Genomic DNA, 19,918 nt, shown 5'->3' with positions numbered 1-19,918 from the left:
TGCATACTGAATTCAAAAAAAAAAAAATGGAATCTGAAAATTATAGCTTCCGCTCGTACATGCATGAAAGCAACAACAGGGAATGAAGGCGAATCAAGGCGAATCAAGGCGCTGTTCTGTGTATTCGGCTTTTCGCGGCCTCGGCATCTTTCCTCATCAAGCTGTTTAAACAAAGCGATCCAACTCGGAGTGCTATCCTATCGCTGTGCACGTGCACCAGAGATCGTGCACGTAGGAAGTCTATGCAAACGAAAGGAACAAAAATTTAAAAAAAAAGTATGAAGGTGCGCTTCATACTGGTCAAGAATTACTTGATAATTGAGCGCCGTTAAAGCATATTATACATTCAATCGAACATTAGGACACTACGTACTATATATATATATATATATATATATATATATATATATATATATATATATATATATATATATATATATATATATATGCACACACACACACAGGGTGTTTTATGCTATTGCTTTTTTTTTTAAGACTACAAATTTTTAATAAAAATGCTATGGAAATCATCAGGCACTTGTCGCTTTCGCACACGAATTCTACGTCGAGGCGGAAATACTTCGCCGCACTTGAAGTTCCATTGAAATGAACATTTAACAAAAACGCGTTAACTTTTTAATTATTAACTCTAGGGCTGTTGCTAATACGGAAAATTGGCAACTTATGGCGCACCTATTTTTTTAGAAACCCCCAAAAAACCCACCTCCTTGGGCAAGCAGCCTCCTACACACCCCTCGCACAATGCACAGGAAGAGACACTGACCCCCATCCGTTACGCTGGTGAACTCGAACACCGCCACTTGCCCCTACCGACGCCGAGGCTTTTGCCGCGCATATTTCTGCTGACCGGACAGCTGTCATTGAGGCTTGGCTTCTGCCTCGCCTGCACTTTGTCAAGGCCGGTTCGACCCAGCGATTGCCTGCCGAAGGTACGCGTCCCTGACGTCATTGCAGCTATCGCCGCCCGTGCGTTTCTCCTGGTGCTCAACGTTCGTTTGTCTCCTTCGGACATTCACCATCAACTCGTACATCGTGCCAAATCATTACCAGAATAAGTGTCCGAGCCCACCTTCGACGACACGACTTCACAGTCATATTTCTGAGTTAGATTTGAATCTGTCGTTGCTGCACATGCTGGGTTTCACTGAGGAAAAACTCCAGGGGCCGAATTAAGAAAGCTTTTCCTTTGCAAATGTCGTTTGTCATCGGCCAACCGACTTTGTTGCTGTATTGCTACGTAGAAATAGGCAAGGAAAATACTAAAAAAGGCTATGCATAGGCGCATACGTACCACTGTCCAGAATGAACAGGCCGCACGACGAGGTTACGTGGTCATGCAGGAAACCCAGTGGGGCCTGGGCGAGATGACTCAAACTACCAAACTAACCTTTTCATGTTATATACACATACACAGAATCGTAGACAATGTCCTTTGCTTTAATCAGAGTGATCGAAAAAAAATATATTTAAATCGCTTTTTTTTTAAACTGTTTTCACATTTCGACTTTATACTAGTGCACATATATGTTTCAGTGCAATTTTGAAGGTTAACGGCGCTCAACAAAGCCAAGCACTGGCTCAAAAGAAAGCGCAAATGCAAGTTGATATCCACATAATTTTACTACCCTCAGTTTTTAACTACAGCAATATACTCTTAAATTACAGGCACTTCGGGCCATTTACAATGCTTCAGATTACTTTAGCAAAATTTCTACCACAGCTACCACTCATGTCGCACTTCTATTGCTTTGTTGGAAAAAAATATCAAGAAGTGTACCATTCTTTCACTAAGTGCACTCAATGTTATGAAATTGCAAAATTGGTGGAAGTGTTTTCAGAGGCTGAAATTCGCATTTTTTTAGGCAAACAAAATTTTTTTTCACTTGAGAATCATTGCTCAGGGTCCGAAACCTGCACCTAAAGTAAATTTTATCACAATTGAAAATGGTGACCAGCTCCACCTGTTCGTTCTTGGCTGGGTTCACCCTACTTTTTTTACAAGCTGAAATTGCAAAAACTGCACCACATTCCATCGGATGAAACTTTCAGCATCAGAGCTATACCTGGGAGCAAATGAACTCATAAAATTAACTAGGACCAAGATATGCACACCATTATATTCATGTGGCTTGCTTCTGCTGCTGTTTGTGTTTTGTACACCGGTTGTGGGAAGAACTGTTTGGCATATATGTATGGTATATACAATGTACATGTATTATATACACTAACCTACTATTGTAGCTCACATTCCCCTATGCACATAAAGCCTTCTTTTTCCCTCGTCTACTTCCAGTTTCCTCATGTAAATGTTCTATAGGTGCTAAAGTAAAACACGGCAATTTTTTTAATTATTATCGCACCAGAACTGCTGGCCGCTGTCGAAGTGCACATGCAATGGGCTTGAGCTGCACTTTCGACCTCTATTGAAAGAGAGGTGAATACCGAGCATCGGGTCAGCCCAGTATTGCACTGCAGCAAGCCTGCTGTACCTCCGCCATGGAACATGCTCGCTTGAGGTGGGAAGCCTGCTTTACCTATGTAGTGGTCAATCCAATGTTGCACTATCTTTGGGATCAGCCCACATTCTGGACGGAGGGATTTCTTGCGTGCCAAATAATGCTACACATTAAACACCCTGTGGCATTAAATGGCTCAATTAGTAGATATTTGCTAGATTTGGGCGTTTCCAGTTATTTTGCAATTTCACCTAGTCTTGCTCTTGAATCCACTACAGATTACCTTGAAACTGAAGCCTTAGGGAGCCAACCAGACACGACCTGACCTTTTCAGTTACCTTGATCGTGTTACTTTATACTAGCAATGTTTCCACAGTGCTGATAAAGGCTGCACTAAGATCTGTTCAGAAGCTGTACATGGAGCAAGATTTTGTACGGCATGATGAATAAACATCTAGAAGTTTGATGAACATGAAAAGAATTTTGTAACGTTGCACATTAACCGTAAGAGGAAGCCAGGACAAGCAAATGAACCTTTAGTTCCACAACAGCCACATGTGCAAAATTGTTTAATCATAACTCTTGCCACAGCCACACACACGCACTGTAAGCATACAACCACATGTCAGACGTCGAACATCACAGCTTCTACACCATTTCATGGGTAGAAGCAACTTGAGGCATTAAAATTCCTTTGTTTAAAAAAAAAGCAGCAGCACATCACACAGAAAACTTTCTTGAAATATAAAGAAAAACACACTTGAGTTGACCTAGCAATAAAACCTCACCAAAAAAATTACACTAGACCAATCGAATTTTCTTCGTGGCCCTTTCTACATCATCTGCATTGGCACTGCACCAAGACGAAAGCTCTTTCAGAAGTGGATTCTTTGAACAGTGCCCAAACAATGTCAAAAGGAGTGCAACTCCATATCCAGTTGCCCTTTCACCCTGAAATTAAAGAAAACCAAAGCTATTCAGATAAATCACAAATCACAAAGAGCAACACATACTATACCTACTGTGAGTGACACTTGTTAATTTTAACCCTATATGTAAGGTATCCAGAGCAATAATACTAATCGATGAAAGTCTCGTGGCTCAATCTAGTCTATGAATCATGTCATGGCGGAGGACTCCAGACTAGTAACAATATGAGGCTTTTCAAAGCCCTGAATTCTAAGGCATTTCACACATGTGGCTCTCACTGGCCACAAACCTCATGTTCGGCAATAGCCATGGCTACTGAGCAACCCCAGTAGGTGGACTCCCAAGCAAGCTCATCCAAATCTCAAACCAAAAACTTCTGCAAGAATTTCGAATACGTGGCACATAGTCATCCACTATTAAAGCCACATTTTCACGATCCATCACAGTAAAAAGTTTCAGTAAGAGCTGCACTTTTGTAGAAAATGTCATAAAACTCATGTGAGAAACGTTGATATTGTTCAGGAAGATAGGTCTGCGCAAGTTCTCACATTGAAATAAAATGGCAAGGGGGACAGAGGGTGCACTATAGCTTGGTTGCTCTTATTCTGTCACACAAGCGCAGCTCCAAAGTGGAAAAAAAACATAAATTACATATTCTTTTCATGAAGGAAAGAAGTGTTAATTTCTAAGGGCTCGTTTTCTTTGTTATACACAATGTTAATGAGCACTAACAGACAATAATGCCAAGGAAAGTATAGGGGATGTTTTTAGTAGTAAATGTAAGGTAAATGTGAAGAAAGAAAAGTGGACGAAAAGATGGCTTGCCGCGGGCAGGGACCGAACCTGCGACCTTTCGAATAACGCGTCCGATGCTCTACCAACTGAGCTACCGCGGCGGCCATCCCCCCGTCCACTTTATAGGGTATATATGTACATTTAAACGTGGGAGCGTCAGTCAGCGCCGCCAGTAGCCATGACGGCGAGTGTGGAACACTCTTTTTTGCCTGTTGGCGTCACGTAGCACGTGAACTTATTACGAGCTGGCAGCTGACCAATAATCCCTCGCATACCACCTGAAAGCATCAAGTCTGCCAGAACGAGACCCTTGCTATAAATGAAGGAAAGAAGTGTTAATTTCTAAGGGCTCGTTTTCTTTGTTATACACAATGTTAATGAGCACTAACAGACAATAATGCCAAGGAAAGTATAGGGGATGTTTTTAGTAGTAAATGTAAGGTAAATGTGAAGAAAGAAAAGTGGACGAAAAGATGGCTTGCCGCGGGCAGGGACCGAACCTGCGACCTTTCGAATAACGCGTCCGATGCTCTACCAACTGAGCTACCGCGGCGGCCATCCCCCCGTCCACTTTATAGGGTATATATGTACATTTAAACGTGGGAGCGTCAGTCAGCGCCGCCAGTAGCCATGACGGCGAGTGTGGAACACTCTTTTTTGCCTGTTGGCGTCACGTAGCACGTGAACTTATTACGAGCTGGCAGCTGACCAATAATCCCTCGCATACCACCTGAAAGCATCAAGTCTGCCAGAACGAGACCCTTGCTATAAATGAAGGAAAGAAGTGTTAATTTCTAAGGGCTCGTTTTCTTTGTTATACACAATGTTAATGAGCACTAACAGACAATAATGCCAAGGAAAGTATAGGGGATGTTTTTAGTAGTAAATGTAAGGTAAATGTGAAGAAAGAAAAGTGGACGAAAAGATGGCTTGCCGCGGGCAGGGACCGAACCTGCGACCTTTCGAATAACGCGTCCGATGCTCTACCAACTGAGCTACCGCGGCGGCCATCCCCCCGTCCACTTTATAGGGTATATATGTACATTTAAACGTGGGAGCGTCAGTCAGCGCCGCCAGTAGCCATGACGGCGAGTGTGGAACACTCTTTTTTGCCTGTTGGCGTCACGTAGCACGTGAACTTATTACGAGCTGGCAGCTGACCAATAATCCCTCGCATACCACCTGAAAGCATCAAGTCTGCCAGAACGAGACCCTTGCTATAAATGAAGGAAAGAAGTGTTAATTTCTAAGGGCTCGTTTTCTTTGTTATACACAATGTTAATGAGCACTAACAGACAATAATGCCAAGGAAAGTATAGGGGATGTTTTTAGTAGTAAATGTAAGGTAAATGTGAAGAAAGAAAAGTGGACGAAAAGATGGCTTGCCGCGGGCAGGGACCGAACCTGCGACCTTTCGAATAACGCGTCCGATGCTCTACCAACTGAGCTACCGCGGCGGCCATCCCCCCGTCCACTTTATAGGGTATATATGTACATTTAAACGTGGGAGCGTCAGTCAGCGCCGCCAGTAGCCATGACGGCGAGTGTGGAACACTCTTTTTTGCCTGTTGGCGTCACGTAGCACGTGAACTTATTACGAGCTGGCAGCTGACCAATAATCCCTCGCATACCACCTGAAAGCATCAAGTCTGCCAGAACGAGACCCTTGCTATAAATGAAGGAAAGAAGTGTTAATTTCTAAGGGCTCGTTTTCTTTGTTATACACAATGTTAATGAGCACTAACAGACAATAATGCCAAGGAAAGTATAGGGGATGTTTTTAGTAGTAAATGTAAGGTAAATGTGAAGAAAGAAAAGTGGACGAAAAGATGGCTTGCCGCGGGCAGGGACCGAACCTGCGACCTTTCGAATAACGCGTCCGATGCTCTACCAACTGAGCTACCGCGGCGGCCATCCCCCCGTCCACTTTATAGGGTATATATGTACATTTAAACGTGGGAGCGTCAGTCAGCGCCGCCAGTAGCCATGACGGCGAGTGTGGAACACTCTTTTTTGCCTGTTGGCGTCACGTAGCACGTGAACTTATTACGAGCTGGCAGCTGACCAATAATCCCTCGCATACCACCTGAAAGCATCAAGTCTGCCAGAACGAGACCCTTGCTATAAATGAAGGAAAGAAGTGTTAATTTCTAAGGGCTCGTTTTCTTTGTTATACACAATGTTAATGAGCACTAACAGACAATAATGCCAAGGAAAGTATAGGGGATGTTTTTAGTAGTAAATGTAAGGTAAATGTGAAGAAAGAAAAGTGGACGAAAAGATGGCTTGCCGCGGGCAGGGACCGAACCTGCGACCTTTCGAATAACGCGTCCGATGCTCTACCAACTGAGCTACCGCGGCGGCCATCCCCCCGTCCACTTTATAGGGTATATGTACATTTAAACGTGGGAGCGTCAGTCAGCGCCGCCAGTAGCCATGACGGCGAGTGTGGAACACTCTTTTTTGCCTGTTGGCGTCACGTAGCACGTGAACTTATTACGAGCTGGCAGCTGACCAATAATCCCTCGCATACCACCTGAAAGCATCAAGTCTGCCAGAACGAGACCCTTGCTATAAATGAAGGAAAGAAGTGTTAATTTCTAAGGGCTCGTTTTCTTTGTTATACACAATGTTAATGAGCACTAACAGACAATAATGCCAAGGAAAGTATAGGGGATGTTTTTAGTAGTAAATGTAAGGTAAATGTGAAGAAAGAAAAGTGGACGAAAAGATGGCTTGCCGCGGGCAGGGACCGAACCTGCGACCTTTCGAATAACGCGTCCGATGCTCTACCAACTGAGCTACCGCGGCGGCCATCCCCCCGTCCACTTTATAGGGTATATATGTACATTTAAACGTGGGAGCGTCAGTCAGCGCCGCCAGTAGCCATGACGGCGAGTGTGGAACACTCTTTTTTGCCTGTTGGCGTCACGTAGCACGTGAACTTCGTCCACTTTTCTTTCTTCACATTTACCTTACATTTACTACTAAAAACATCCCCTATACTTTCCTTGGCATTATTGTCTGTTAGTGCTCATTAACATTGTGTATAACAAAGAAAACGAGCCCTTAGAAATTAACACTTCTTTCCTTCATTTATAGCAAGGGTCTCGTTCTGGCAGACTTGATGCTTTCAGGTGGTATGCGAGGGATTATTGGTCAGCTGCCAGCTCGTAATAAGTTCACGTGCTACGTGACGCCAACAGGCAAAAAAGAGTGTTCCACACTCGCCGTCATGGCTACTGGCGGCGCTGACTGACGCTCCCACGTTTAAATGTACATATATACCCTATAAAGTGGACGGGGGGATGGCCGCCGCGGTAGCTCAGTTGGTAGAGCATCGGACGCGTTATTCGAAAGGTCGCAGGTTCGGTCCCTGCCCGCGGCAAGCCATCTTTTCGTCCACTTTTCTTTCTTCACATTTACCTTACATTTACTACTAAAAACATCCCCTATACTTTCCTTGGCATTATTGTCTGTTAGTGCTCATTAACATTGTGTATAACAAAGAAAACGAGCCCTTAGAAATTAACACTTCTTTCCTTCATTTATAGCAAGGGTCTCGTTCTGGCAGACTTGATGCTTTCAGGTGGTATGCGAGGGATTATTGGTCAGCTGCCAGCTCGTAATAAGTTCACGTGCTACGTGACGCCAACAGGCAAAAAAGAGTGTTCCACACTCGCCGTCATGGCTACTGGCGGCGCTGACTGACGCTCCCACGTTTAAATGTACATATATACCCTATAAAGTGGACGGGGGGATGGCCGCCGCGGTAGCTCAGTTGGTAGAGCATCGGACGCGTTATTCGAAAGGTCGCAGGTTCGGTCCCTGCCCGCGGCAAGCCATCTTTTCGTCCACTTTTCTTTCTTCACATTTACCTTACATTTACTACTAAAAACATCCCCTATACTTTCCTTGGCATTATTGTCTGTTAGTGCTCATTAACATTGTGTATAACAAAGAAAACGAGCCCTTAGAAATTAACACTTCTTTCCTTCATTTATAGCAAGGGTCTCGTTCTGGCAGACTTGATGCTTTCAGGTGGTATGCGAGGGATTATTGGTCAGCTGCCAGCTCGTAATAAGTTCACGTGCTACGTGACGCCAACAGGCAAAAAAGAGTGTTCCACACTCGCCGTCATGGCTACTGGCGGCGCTGACTGACGCTCCCACGTTTAAATGTACATATATACCCTATAAAGTGGACGGGGGGATGGCCGCCGCGGTAGCTCAGTTGGTAGAGCATCGGACGCGTTATTCGAAAGGTCGCAGGTTCGGTCCCTGCCCGCGGCAAGCCATCTTTTCGTCCACTTTTCTTTCTTCACATTTACCTTACATTTACTACTAAAAACATCCCCTATACTTTCCTTGGCATTATTGTCTGTTAGTGCTCATTAACATATTCTTTTCATGTCATGTAATTTGTATTTGATACATCATTATATAATTTGGCTTAAGCATTTTCTGTGTAAATCGAAAAACATTTTTGAAGTATTCAGTGTCATTGAAAAACGGACCATAAAAGCAAATTAAAAATAAAGTGGCAATCCCCACACAGATGTGAGAGTATGTACATTATGCAAGGAGCGTGAAGAAGTCAAGACCATGCGTCATCCTACTGCCTGACTATTCTTTGCTTTAGGTTTTTTTTTCTTATTTGCATTTCTTTTCTCCATCACTGCAATGAAAATCGGAGCAGAGAGGGAGGGCAGAGGGGGGGGGGGGGGGCATAGAAGGCAGCAGAGGAGCCCTCACCTGCACCTCTCAAGCATCTTTCAACTGCGATCACTGCATCATCATGACCACACAACATTCAGTGATGGCAACACGGACTCATGCTTATCAATTTTTTTGTTACTTAGATCACTGTACCCACATAATGTTGCAAATAAAGTCTTATAATAAAAAATTAACTTTTAATTCTTACACTGTCTCATCACCATAAGGCATATCACCCTTCCCATAGTACGCTTCTCAAAACTTGTGTATGGGAATCAAACACTATTGAAAATCGGTATATACTAAGTCTATCACGCATGATTCATTGACAATTTAGTGAACTACCAACAAAAGCTAGCGAAACAATGGTTAGAAAAGTATGTTTGCTGAAAACGTTCAGGTTAAAATAGATACAGAAGAAGGCCAAATATTTATGCAGTGTAATAATGTGGCTTTCTGACTGGAGAGTCAGTGCTCTTGTCTGCATTGGCAACATTTCCACCGGCGACCGACAGAGGTGACACAACCAACCATGACTGACCACTGAGGAACAACTCAAGGCAACAGATGTCCACACTGGCAAGAGCAACATGCCCATCACCACACCGAGATGTCCCACTGGTGCTGCAATCGACATCTGCTTTCAGAGCCACGGATATGTAAAATAGCCATCGTTGTAGTATTCGGACGTCCTACTCCTGCACCACTGATTGGTTCAACTTTGCGACTCAACTCATGCAGCTTACGAATTGAGTGTCATTCGAAGAGTGCATTTATGGCCATCCCTTTGCAATTTGTTCGCCCAACCTCGGTTCATCACCAGCATTACTGTTGCCTTACTCCATGCTTTAGAATGCAATGCACTTGTCATTCATACAACGGCCTTTAAGTACACCTAGACGCCATAAGGTGCTTTCAATTAAATGAGCAGAGCATCACTGACAGTAACACTTGTCATGAAACACATAACAGAAAGCATATTTCTTTAAATAGCACTATTTTACCATTCCTTTCCCACCACTCATCATGCTGTGTGGCCAATCCAGATGGGAATGGTCCCAACAAAGCCAAGGATGAAAGGCGAAGAACAAGAAAGATCAATCACTATAAATCATGAATTCTGTGCATGTTCTGTTGGTTGCCAAAATTACAAAAATATAGAAAAAGCCCACACTGTTGCACATGAACAGTAACTTTGCACAATAATGTAACATACCAGACTGTGTGCATTGATTTCAATATTGTCTTACGTCCAATAAACAAGTCGATGCCCCACAGCACATATCAGCACCAAAGTTTAGAAAATGTCTTATGAGCAACGAGATGTGATGTAGAGAAGAAAACCAATGGTCTAGAACAACAAACAAATATATAGCTTACACTCAAGGTAAGAACAGCAAGCTTATGCAAGAAGCCAAAAAACTAAGAAGTAAAGAATTACAGCAAAACCTGAAAAAATGAAGGCAGAACACCACGTGGCAATGAATCCAGGTAAGCCAGTTCTTTATTGGATAGGAATACTCAAGGTTTACTGACAGAGCTTCCTTTAGCTATTGTTGCAGCCTCAATAATAATCCTGGTGCCATCATTAACTTATGATAGGGAAAAGAGCAGGTGTGTCTGTTGTTTTTTCCGCACTGAATAAGCAATCTCAGTTATGTGTTCGAACGAGTCCTGTAGAAAGACCCTAGGGCCACTGCAAAATTCTGCACCATAAGAAGATTGTTGAGTACGCAATAGGTGTTGTTTACAGCATACCTTTGTCCCGTGGACATAGATACGTTGGTCAAGGAGGCAGGTGCCTAAACGTAATGTTACATGAACACAGTCAAAAAGTAAAAAACAAGGGTAGGGGCGCTTCTTTGGCCTCTCATTGTTCAGAATGTGGTTGCCAGCCTCTGTTTGAGAAAACACAAGTTCTTGCTACTCACCCTCACAATGGCACCAGAACTATCATTGAGGCTGCAACAATAGCTAAAGGAAACTGTGTCAATAAACCTTCAATATTCCTATCCGGTAAAAAAGTGGATTACCTGGAATCATCGGCACATGGTGTTCTGCCTTAATTTTTTATGGTTCCACTGTACTTTCATCCTTCATTTCTTGGTTTTTTTGTTTCTAGCATAAGTTTGTTGCTCTATAACAAACAGAATCACAACAAATAATTTAAGAATACTTACACAGTGAACTGGATAAGCCATGTCTACATGCATCCACACACCAGGAAATTCGAAGCCCAGATGAGAACAAATGAACAAACCAGCACAGGATGGCTGAGCATTGTTACGGTCCTGTGAGAAAAAAAGAGCACTTTATGAAGCTACAAGAGCTTTCAGCATTCTGTAGGTGACTGCTATACAAAGTCAAACCTATCGAACTATTTTCGAACACTGCAATACTTTATCGTCAATACACAGGAAAATCTACAGCTACATCAAACGAAAATAGCCGGAACACTTCATACATCGAACATCGGGTAGCAAGAAATGCCCCAAGAGGGCTTTCCCTCACATGTTGGGTTTTCCTCATGGAAGAGGACGTTCCCGCATGCATCAGGAGCACAAGCAGTGCAATTCGGAGGGCACCGTGCAAAGCAAATAAAAACTACTACAGAAACCTGGTATGTTCCCCACTCTCGAACAAATTATGGAAACCAAATGCTGCATCATGCCTTGCCATGTTTACTTAACTCTCTTTATTAATTGCCATTCTTACTCCCTCTAAGAATGTCTATGTACCTTTCATTCATTCTCTCATTTGTCTGCTTTACTTGTGTTTCTTTTGATGGACATGCGTTGTTTGTTGAAAGTGCATGGTGGTGGTTTTTCAAACTTTGAATCTTGATTATAGCGATGTTTAGGATACAAGTGCTATTAAATTATCTCTATTTTACTGTTTAGTTTTTCATTTTTCTGAAAGCTGCAAGAAATACGTCACTTTGGATTCATGTCATAAAATTTTTGCTCATGTTTTTATGCATAGTTTTTTTTTTCTCTCTGTGCATGCACCTGTTCATGCAATGTATCGATTTTTTTCTTCTTTTTTTGCATGTTTGCTGCGTGTTGCCAAAAAGGGACACAGACCTAGCCAAGCTGTGAAGTGGCTTTTTGTCTGCGTTCCTGTTATCTGTACTATGTATAGAACCGAAATAAAGTTCAAGCTCAAGTGTGCGAATATTCGAAATTTCGAATATTTTTCGAATAATGTTTGCTATTCAATTCGATTCACACTGGAATTTTACTATTCGAACAATTCATACTTCCCAAAGACAAATACAGTCAACGTCCGATTAAAAGTGACCCCTTCAGATTTTCAATATGCTTCACCCCATTACACGCTCGTATTGCGGCAAAGCTGCCTTTCAAGCTCCGTTACGGTCGAACTTAGCCAAGAGACATTCAACGTCCGATTGGAAGTGGTCCCTAGATTTTCAATATGCTTCACCTCATCACACCTCCGTATTGCGGCAAAGCTGCCTTTCAAGCTCCGCTACGGTCGCGAATGTATCAAGAAAACGCTGGTTCCAACATGGAGATGAAAGATATGACAGAGGTGGGGGCTCAATTAATGCTGTTTTGTACTGAAATTTGGGCAGGAAGTCGAAAAAATTGGACACCGGAGCTTTTTAGCATCCAAAATTTCAGATGCTCTTATATATCGACGTCTACGAGGCAGATTTGGAACACCGGACTTGAAGGGAGCACACCCTTGTCCGCCACATCAGTTGGGCTTCCACAGAAATTGAAAGAGGCGGAGAGGCTGAGGAAATGGCATCTTTCCCTATCACGTGTAGAGTGTTGTCGGCAACACTTTGGTTGCACCAAATCATGTACATAAATACAATTTGGCCTCTACATTGCTTCATTCTTGATAAGACAACTATGAAACACCATCCCACCAGGGCTTCATCAACCTAGCGAAAAGAAACACTTTTATGTTGCTATCTCATAAGAATATGCTTAGGAATCCTCTCCAACTTTTTTTTCTGCAATTTCGTTTCGAAGTATTCGAAACATATTCTAGAAGTATTCGAGAAATAATCGAAAAATATTCTATTCGAATCGCACTCACACTTCAATATTCGAATTTGCTTCGCACCCAAAATTTTGCTATTCGCACAGCTCTAGAAACTACCATTTGCCATCACGTGCTTTCTCCCATGGTTCCTCATCGTCGCCTGGTTCCTTGCCATCACGTACGTTCTCCCAGGGTTCCCATTGTGCTCTGTTGCCTTTCGCTTCGCGAAAAAACACAAGACGGTCGGAGACTATGTTCCGCGCCGATATGTGCCCGCAGTGCATGTATTTAGGAAGTAAAAGACATATTTCTTTAGATGCACTGTTTACATCAATACCATATTTTCTCGCGTACAACCCGCCCCTACATATAAGCCGAACCCCCAACTACAAACTGTGGAAAAATAAAAACTAGGTTAAGGAAAAAAGATCCCCCCCTTCCTTGAATTATTGTGAAGCAGTGCCATGAAGCCAACTTGTGCGCCAAAAGCACAATAAATTCTTTAAAATTTTTATATCGAATTATGCCATATATGCAGGTTTGAATGCAAATGTGATGAACAAAACAAATTTGTTAAAAGATACAGAGAAAACTGAAGTGACGCTAGAATTGAAAAACCTTCAATCCCCTGAAAAGCTGTCATAGTATACATCTTAAATTAATTTTTTTAATGCATGTCACAGTGCAGCAACCGTCGAAGAGGTATCAATACACGTTTCACACGAGCCTTTGTCCCCGCTCTCTAGCTTGGGAACAGCCAGAGAGCAGCTGATGCAATAAATTTTTCACTATGCATCAACCTTAGAAGCTTGCTAACCACTAGTACTTGCTCAGCTCAAGCAGATAGCTATTGTTGAGGCAGAGAAGCCTTCTTTTTTCACTCATGCTGCCTGCCTGCTCCTGTTTCCAAAAAGAACCATGTTGGAAGTGGAGCACTTGAAGAAAACTGTTTTGGTTGTGAAGTGCCGAAAGAGCTGCAAAAGCATGCGAAAGAGTGCGCTGTGTGCAATAAGTACTGTGTGAAAAAGTAGTTACAACAATATTTGATAACCAGTGCCTGTTAACTGGCCTGTGTCCTTTGTCTTTTCTGTGCACTGCAGTTTAATCCTGCAAACAGCTGCAAGGCACCAAATTAAGCTACCAATCTTTGTAAGCTTGCCAACAAAATGGTGCACTCAGATAATTTTCTGTGCCATATCACATCAAATGAATATAAAGTGAACATTGAGTATTCAACTTCAGCTTTGAAACTGAATGGGGATGTTTGGAAAGTTAAAATATTTTTATGCATTCCAAAGTTCATGAACACAAGAAAAGAACAAAGCCACTACTCATTTACAAAAATATGACAAACATTGGCACACATGCCAAGAAAGACTATGCAAATCATGGTACATGTTGCAGTTGCCACGTGTATTTATGTTTTCCCATTTATTAGTTTCAACATACATACTAAAGCATAGACGTTACTCCAGTCATTCAGCACATATTGTTTTACCTTTGCAAACTGAGACCCACCAGCAAGCAAGATAAGCCCCACCTTACTGCAAATCTTATCAGAACAAATGATAGAGGTACCAATAAATTTAATTTTTGTGACAGCAGTTAGGAGGACATAGGCTTTTCTGATCTGTCATGACAGCATACAACCACCTCTATAGTGTATACAGATGGATTTCAACTAAGTGCAGCAGCACCTAGACCAGTGTTTCTCAGCCATGAATTTTCGGGGGCCTTTGTGGACCGCTGGAATAGATAAGGGATCCCTTCCAGTGAGAGAAAGAAAGGTAGGAGGGGTCACAACACAGCATGCAGCGTGGAGTACATGGCTTTTATTAAAATAGATCTCCGCAGAACCCCATTTGAGAACCAGTGGCCTAGACTAATGACACTCAAATGAGCGCTACATGCAAAACGCTACTGCCATGATTCAAGTGGTGTGATGAATCTAGCAAACACTTGAAAGCTTTGGTGCCATGGCCAAAGACTGCTGCAAAATGTACGTCGCTGAGGCAAGAAAAGACCTGCTGACCTCATATTGTCTTGTGTTCTATCCTGGCCTTCTTAGCATGTGCTTTATCTAAAACAGATGCTGTGATATAATTTCCACATCCCATATGAGCTGATTGCCCTGTCAGCTTTTTATACAGCTGCATAGAGTGGTGGCTCCTGGCAACAACCATCAGAACCAGTTGAATACCTTCACACAACTAGGAAGCTTTCCTGTGAAAACAGTCATTTCTGAGAAGAAATTTTGAAGAGCAAGTACCTATCATTGCTGAAGGTTTTTCAATAGGACCTCTTTTTACTACACACAGAAGTCTCAAACGAGAAGTTGCTTTTATAAAAACAATGTAAATGTCAGGAGGGAGCTCATCATGCCTGCAACTTTTCATAGGAAAACCTTGCTTGCAGAGTGAGGCTAGCCGCATGAGCAGCACAGCACAAGGTTAACACAAGTAGAGTGGTCAACTCCTACTCCTAAAGTAAAGCCTATTCAAACAATTAAGAGAATGCTAGCTTTTTACATTGTTAAAGTAATCAAGATTCCCCATCATCTATAATCTTACACACTTATGTTGTATTCGACACCACAGTGATCTTGTTGTTCATGTTTTCTACATCAAGAAACCAGCATGAAACTGTGTGCACCTCAGAAGCAGCAAGCTTTACACAGAGTCCTGAATGCAATAGAGTCAACGAAAACGGTGTTATTCTCCCATTACAATGAACATTTTAGTGCAACATTCAAAAATTGTTTCAAAGCCTTTCAGTAAACATGTTCCTAATATGTTTCAGAGGAAGTATGCCCTCTTCCTCCTAGCGCCTTTCTGTCCTCAATCCCTTTCCCTTATACAGAGTGGCATGTAGGTGCCTTTATATACTCCGGCAGAATTCTCTGTTTTTCATTAAAGAGCTTTCTCTCTCTCTCTCTTTCAGAGAAAGTAAGGAAGGTAAGCAAAAATCTGTAGCAATGAATGGTTTCTTTATGAGCCCTTAATCTAACTATGTTAAGTGTGATTACATGTTTGAATGCAGCCAAAGTAAAGAAAAAACCCATTCCTACTACATAAGCAACACAGCTGCTCTTAAAGGTAGCACAGTTGTTGCTCAAGTCCTCTTTAGCACAAAAAAGCCCTGCTAAAAAAATAGGTATGTAGTACTCACAGCCACTGAGTTCTTCATGTCAGCAAGGGCGCTGGCAAATTCAACAAAGTGAAGCTCAGGTGCAAAAGGCATAGCATGAATGAGGTCCCCAGAAAGGATCCCCGATCGCATGGCCAACTCCTCCCAGTCAGCAGAGTTGCTAACCAAGGCAGCATGGTACTTTCCAGTGGCAACACCTTGTGCCCCGGTCAGAGTTGCCATGTCCAGGATTATGTTAGCCTTGAGGTCTTTGTGTGCATATGCCACCTGACATCAAATGTGCAACAAAGAGGAGCAATCACAAAAGGTTCATATATCAAGTGGTTGCAAACAGAAATTTAGTGGTCCCAGCTCAGCGGTAACTAGACAGCAGTTTATAGATGACAAGATGACACCAGTTTATGGATGACTGGAATGTGCTGGTCCCATTGCAATACCAACTAGAACCTTTGTAACTTCAATAAGAACTCCAAAATGCAGCACAGTTTTTTAAGGCTAGGAAGTTCGCAGGCAAGACTGCACACCAATTATGGTGCACCTATGAAATAAGTTTCATCAGTTACGATGTTAAATATGGAAAGAAAGAAACCAAACTATTTTGTCAGGAAGAAGCCACACGAGCAGTCTACTTATCTATAGTGGAATACAACTTTAGGAGTCCGCAGCATTTCCTCCACAAAGGCCGATGCACACAAGCCTGCACTAATGGGCATGCACTCCAGACTGACGTCACAAGCAGGACGACCGGTGACCCTGCCTTCGGAGAACATCGCCAAGTGCACGAGCGGAACTATTTCTTTAGTCACGGAGGCGATCGGCTGCCGCACTTCGGTTGTCGGGGCGGGGCCTCTCCGGACTTCTTAAGTTGTATCCGACTATAATGAAAAAATCCGTAAACAGGGGGTGGGTGCTCGAGCCGACGTTTCGACAAGTGGACTTGTCTTCTTCAACGCTGGAACTGAAGGTTCATATATCAAAATCAGTTCCAGCCTTGAAGAAGACAAGTCCACTTGTTGAAACGTCGGCTCGAGTACCCACCCCAGCTGTTTACAGATTTTTTCATGGCAAGCTTCCATCTTCCCCTTCCTGCCGTTTTTTGGAATCCGACTATAATGTGATACAATGCTTTTCAAAATGGCTATCTTATTGCGAACTTAATCATTTTCAGAGTTTTTGGAACAAAAAGTTCTCAGTGGAGTTTCATCAAACTACTGCAAATGCAACAATATGGTTCATCCAACTCTCATACACTTGTCAGTGGCTCATTCTTCAGAAGCTGGCAGAAGTCCATATGCATTCTCATATCACGCATACATATATCAGCAGCTTGGCTATTCAAAAAGAAACTGTGTGCCGAAGACCTAAGCTTAAACTAAGCTTTATCTGTGCTTAACTAACTTCATTTGAAATACAACTTCCCAGCTTGTTCAGATTGTTTCTGATAGTCATGGGAAGCAACAGTCTAGACCACATTTTTCCACTTAGATTTTCTGCAATATCAAGTAGCAAGACTCTTACACACACTACTGCTACTATTACTTCCCATATAACTTATGAGGTGTAGGGGGAGGGGGAACCTTCTTTTGCATAATTCATTAAGATGCAACATCCTTAACTCTTGAAGGAGCTGTTGCAAGGAGAAAATTATTGGAGCAGTCCTCTGTATTGTCGTCAAGAAACAGTGTAGATGAAATCTGTATTGTGTTGGGTTATGTTGGTAGGATCAATTTTTCTGGTACAGGAGCAGTGGATAAGCACTAGTACTTTTTCGCTGTGGCGTTGTAACTGGGTTGTGCTTGTGTAGTACTACAACTGCAGAGCTGTTTCTTGCATGTGAAAGCAGAGTTCCACCGCCTCAACAAAGTTGCTCCTGTTACAGAGCAGTGTGTCCAGCCGGCAACTAAGGCATGTTGAAAACTTGCTCTAGTTTGCAAATGAAGCCAGATACCCAGTCATTATGTTACAGCAGGCTAAACCCAACTGGGGCCACAAACTGGAACTATTTGATGTTGCAGTCAGTTTCAACCAATTATAGCTAGAACTGGAAACATGCTCCATAAAATACTTAGGCTGGAACCAGTCAAGACCTATATCGAACTGCAGTTCAAAATTTTAACCTGAATTAAAACTACTGAAAAGACATAACTCTCCAGCACACTGAACATATTTAATACTGACAGCAGAACAAAGTGGAGAGGCTGTGCTTTATGCATAAATGCCTATGGATTGCCATTAAAAAAAAAGTGGCAACTAAAAATACAAGAAAGCCCTTCTGATAGAGCACACCAACAACATACCCCGTCACCAACAACAAGACGTCCTTCAGCATCAGTATTATTGATTTCAACAGTTCTGAAAGCAGCCAGAAAGAGGAACACTTGTTTGCACACGTCCAACCAAAAGACAATTCATGAACATCACTTGCAAGCAGTCAAGCTCTTCAGCATTCTACTCACCTGCCAGAGTACATTGTAATTATATCATCAGGCCGTGTTGCATCTGGACCAACAGCATTTTCAGCCAGGCAGAAGATAGCATGAAGATTATCACTGAACCCCTGCAAAAAAAAAAAATAAAGTCGCACCATGAACAACTGCTTTTCAAATGCTGAGGAAGCTGAAAAGAAAGATATACCCACACTACTAGACTGGGACAATATCCATGAAAAGCAAGCCAATTACTAAGGCTGCAATGTCAAAGGAGCAATACAATACACATAACTGATTTAACCTTCTCTGCCATTGACAGGCCTCATACTATCTCCTATGTATGCCAACAATGAGTTTCACTTGACCTAGGATTCATTTTCATTTACCAAGTGCCACAGATAATTGGCAGTCATTTTATCATTTTAGTGTGAATTATGTCCTAGTACTAAATGGCTGTTGCTTTTCCAAAAACATTTTGTGAGTGCAGCTGGTGGAAATGTAGTGGAAGTCTGGCACTAGAAAGAAAATGACTTAATTATGGAGATAGAGGCTCCAAGTGTCGCTATTCAATGAAAATACAAAACAAAATCAATTTAAATATAACACCTACATAATGTTCCGACATAAACGCGAAGTGACATCATGCCCATCTGCATAAAGAAGTGTGAACATTAAAATTTCATTGATAAACAACTTTTTATTTAAACTACTAGCTCTAGAGGGCGTGTAATTGCAGAAATAAAATCAACCAGTATACAAAGCGTAAACCCTGTAAACTTGATGCACTGTACGTATATCAAAGAATGAGGCCTTAAAAGACCATGAAATACATTGCTGTACTGGTTAATGCATTTTCCCTGCAGTGCAGAAACATTTTACATAGAACAGCATTGTATTTTGCCCTGCATATGAAATTTGTAAGATAATACATTATAAGGAAGAAGAAAAAAAGGCTCTTTGCAAGAAAATTGTGTTAGATGAAATGAAAAAAGTGCAGTAGACAATTCATTCACCCTTAAAGTAACAAAACAAAATCTGCTGCTATCAGATTAAACTGAGGGAATCAAAGTTGCCTTGGTGTAATGCAGTGAGAGATTCAGCAACAAAGTTTAACAAGGCACAAAATATACTCACTAATTTTACGGCAGCATAAAATGCCCCAAGAATTCCAGCAGCTCCTCCACAGTCTCTCTTCATGCCACACATAGCAGTCTGGAAAAAACAGTTCACATGCATTTTTTCACTGAAGTACAATTTTTCAGCTGTACATGCAGCTGTACACACCCTACCTTTTTTATTGCGATAGCAATTATATGGACAGTCTCGGCTGGATTTTGCCGTCGCCGTCGCCGTCGCCGCCGTCATGCACCGTATATGTATAAGTATGTATATATATATAAAAGCC

At 42.1% G+C, this 19,918-nt stretch overlaps 1 protein-coding gene across 3 annotated transcripts in view; it reads right to left on the bottom strand.

Annotated features, from left to right (window-relative positions):
* Positions 1-3,028: 3,028 nt before the first annotated feature.
* LOC119375001 (probable aminopeptidase NPEPL1) overlaps positions 3,029-19,918 on the bottom strand; it is a 32,290-nt gene continuing 15,400 nt past the window's right edge. For all 3 annotated transcript variants that reach the window (XM_037645208.2, XM_037645216.2, XM_037645201.2), the window contains exons 7-12: positions 19,648-19,725; positions 18,541-18,641; positions 18,382-18,436; positions 16,106-16,351; positions 11,101-11,211; positions 3,029-3,428 (exon numbers count right to left, since the gene is read on the bottom strand). In XM_037645208.2, the coding sequence (XP_037501136.1) occupies positions 3,279-3,428; positions 11,101-11,211; positions 16,106-16,351; positions 18,382-18,436; positions 18,541-18,641; positions 19,648-19,725 (741 nt within the window). In that variant the 3' untranslated portion in view covers positions 3,029-3,278. The remainder of the gene's footprint in view (positions 3,429-11,100; positions 11,212-16,105; positions 16,352-18,381; positions 18,437-18,540; positions 18,642-19,647; positions 19,726-19,918) is intronic.

Source organism: Rhipicephalus sanguineus, chromosome 1 (assembly GCF_013339695.2).
Source record: "Rhipicephalus sanguineus isolate Rsan-2018 chromosome 1, BIME_Rsan_1.4, whole genome shotgun sequence".
Taxonomy (NCBI): domain Eukaryota; kingdom Metazoa; phylum Arthropoda; class Arachnida; order Ixodida; family Ixodidae; genus Rhipicephalus; species Rhipicephalus sanguineus.
Note: the sequence above shows the minus strand (reverse complement) of the source record. Positions and strands in the feature narration are given on the sequence as shown.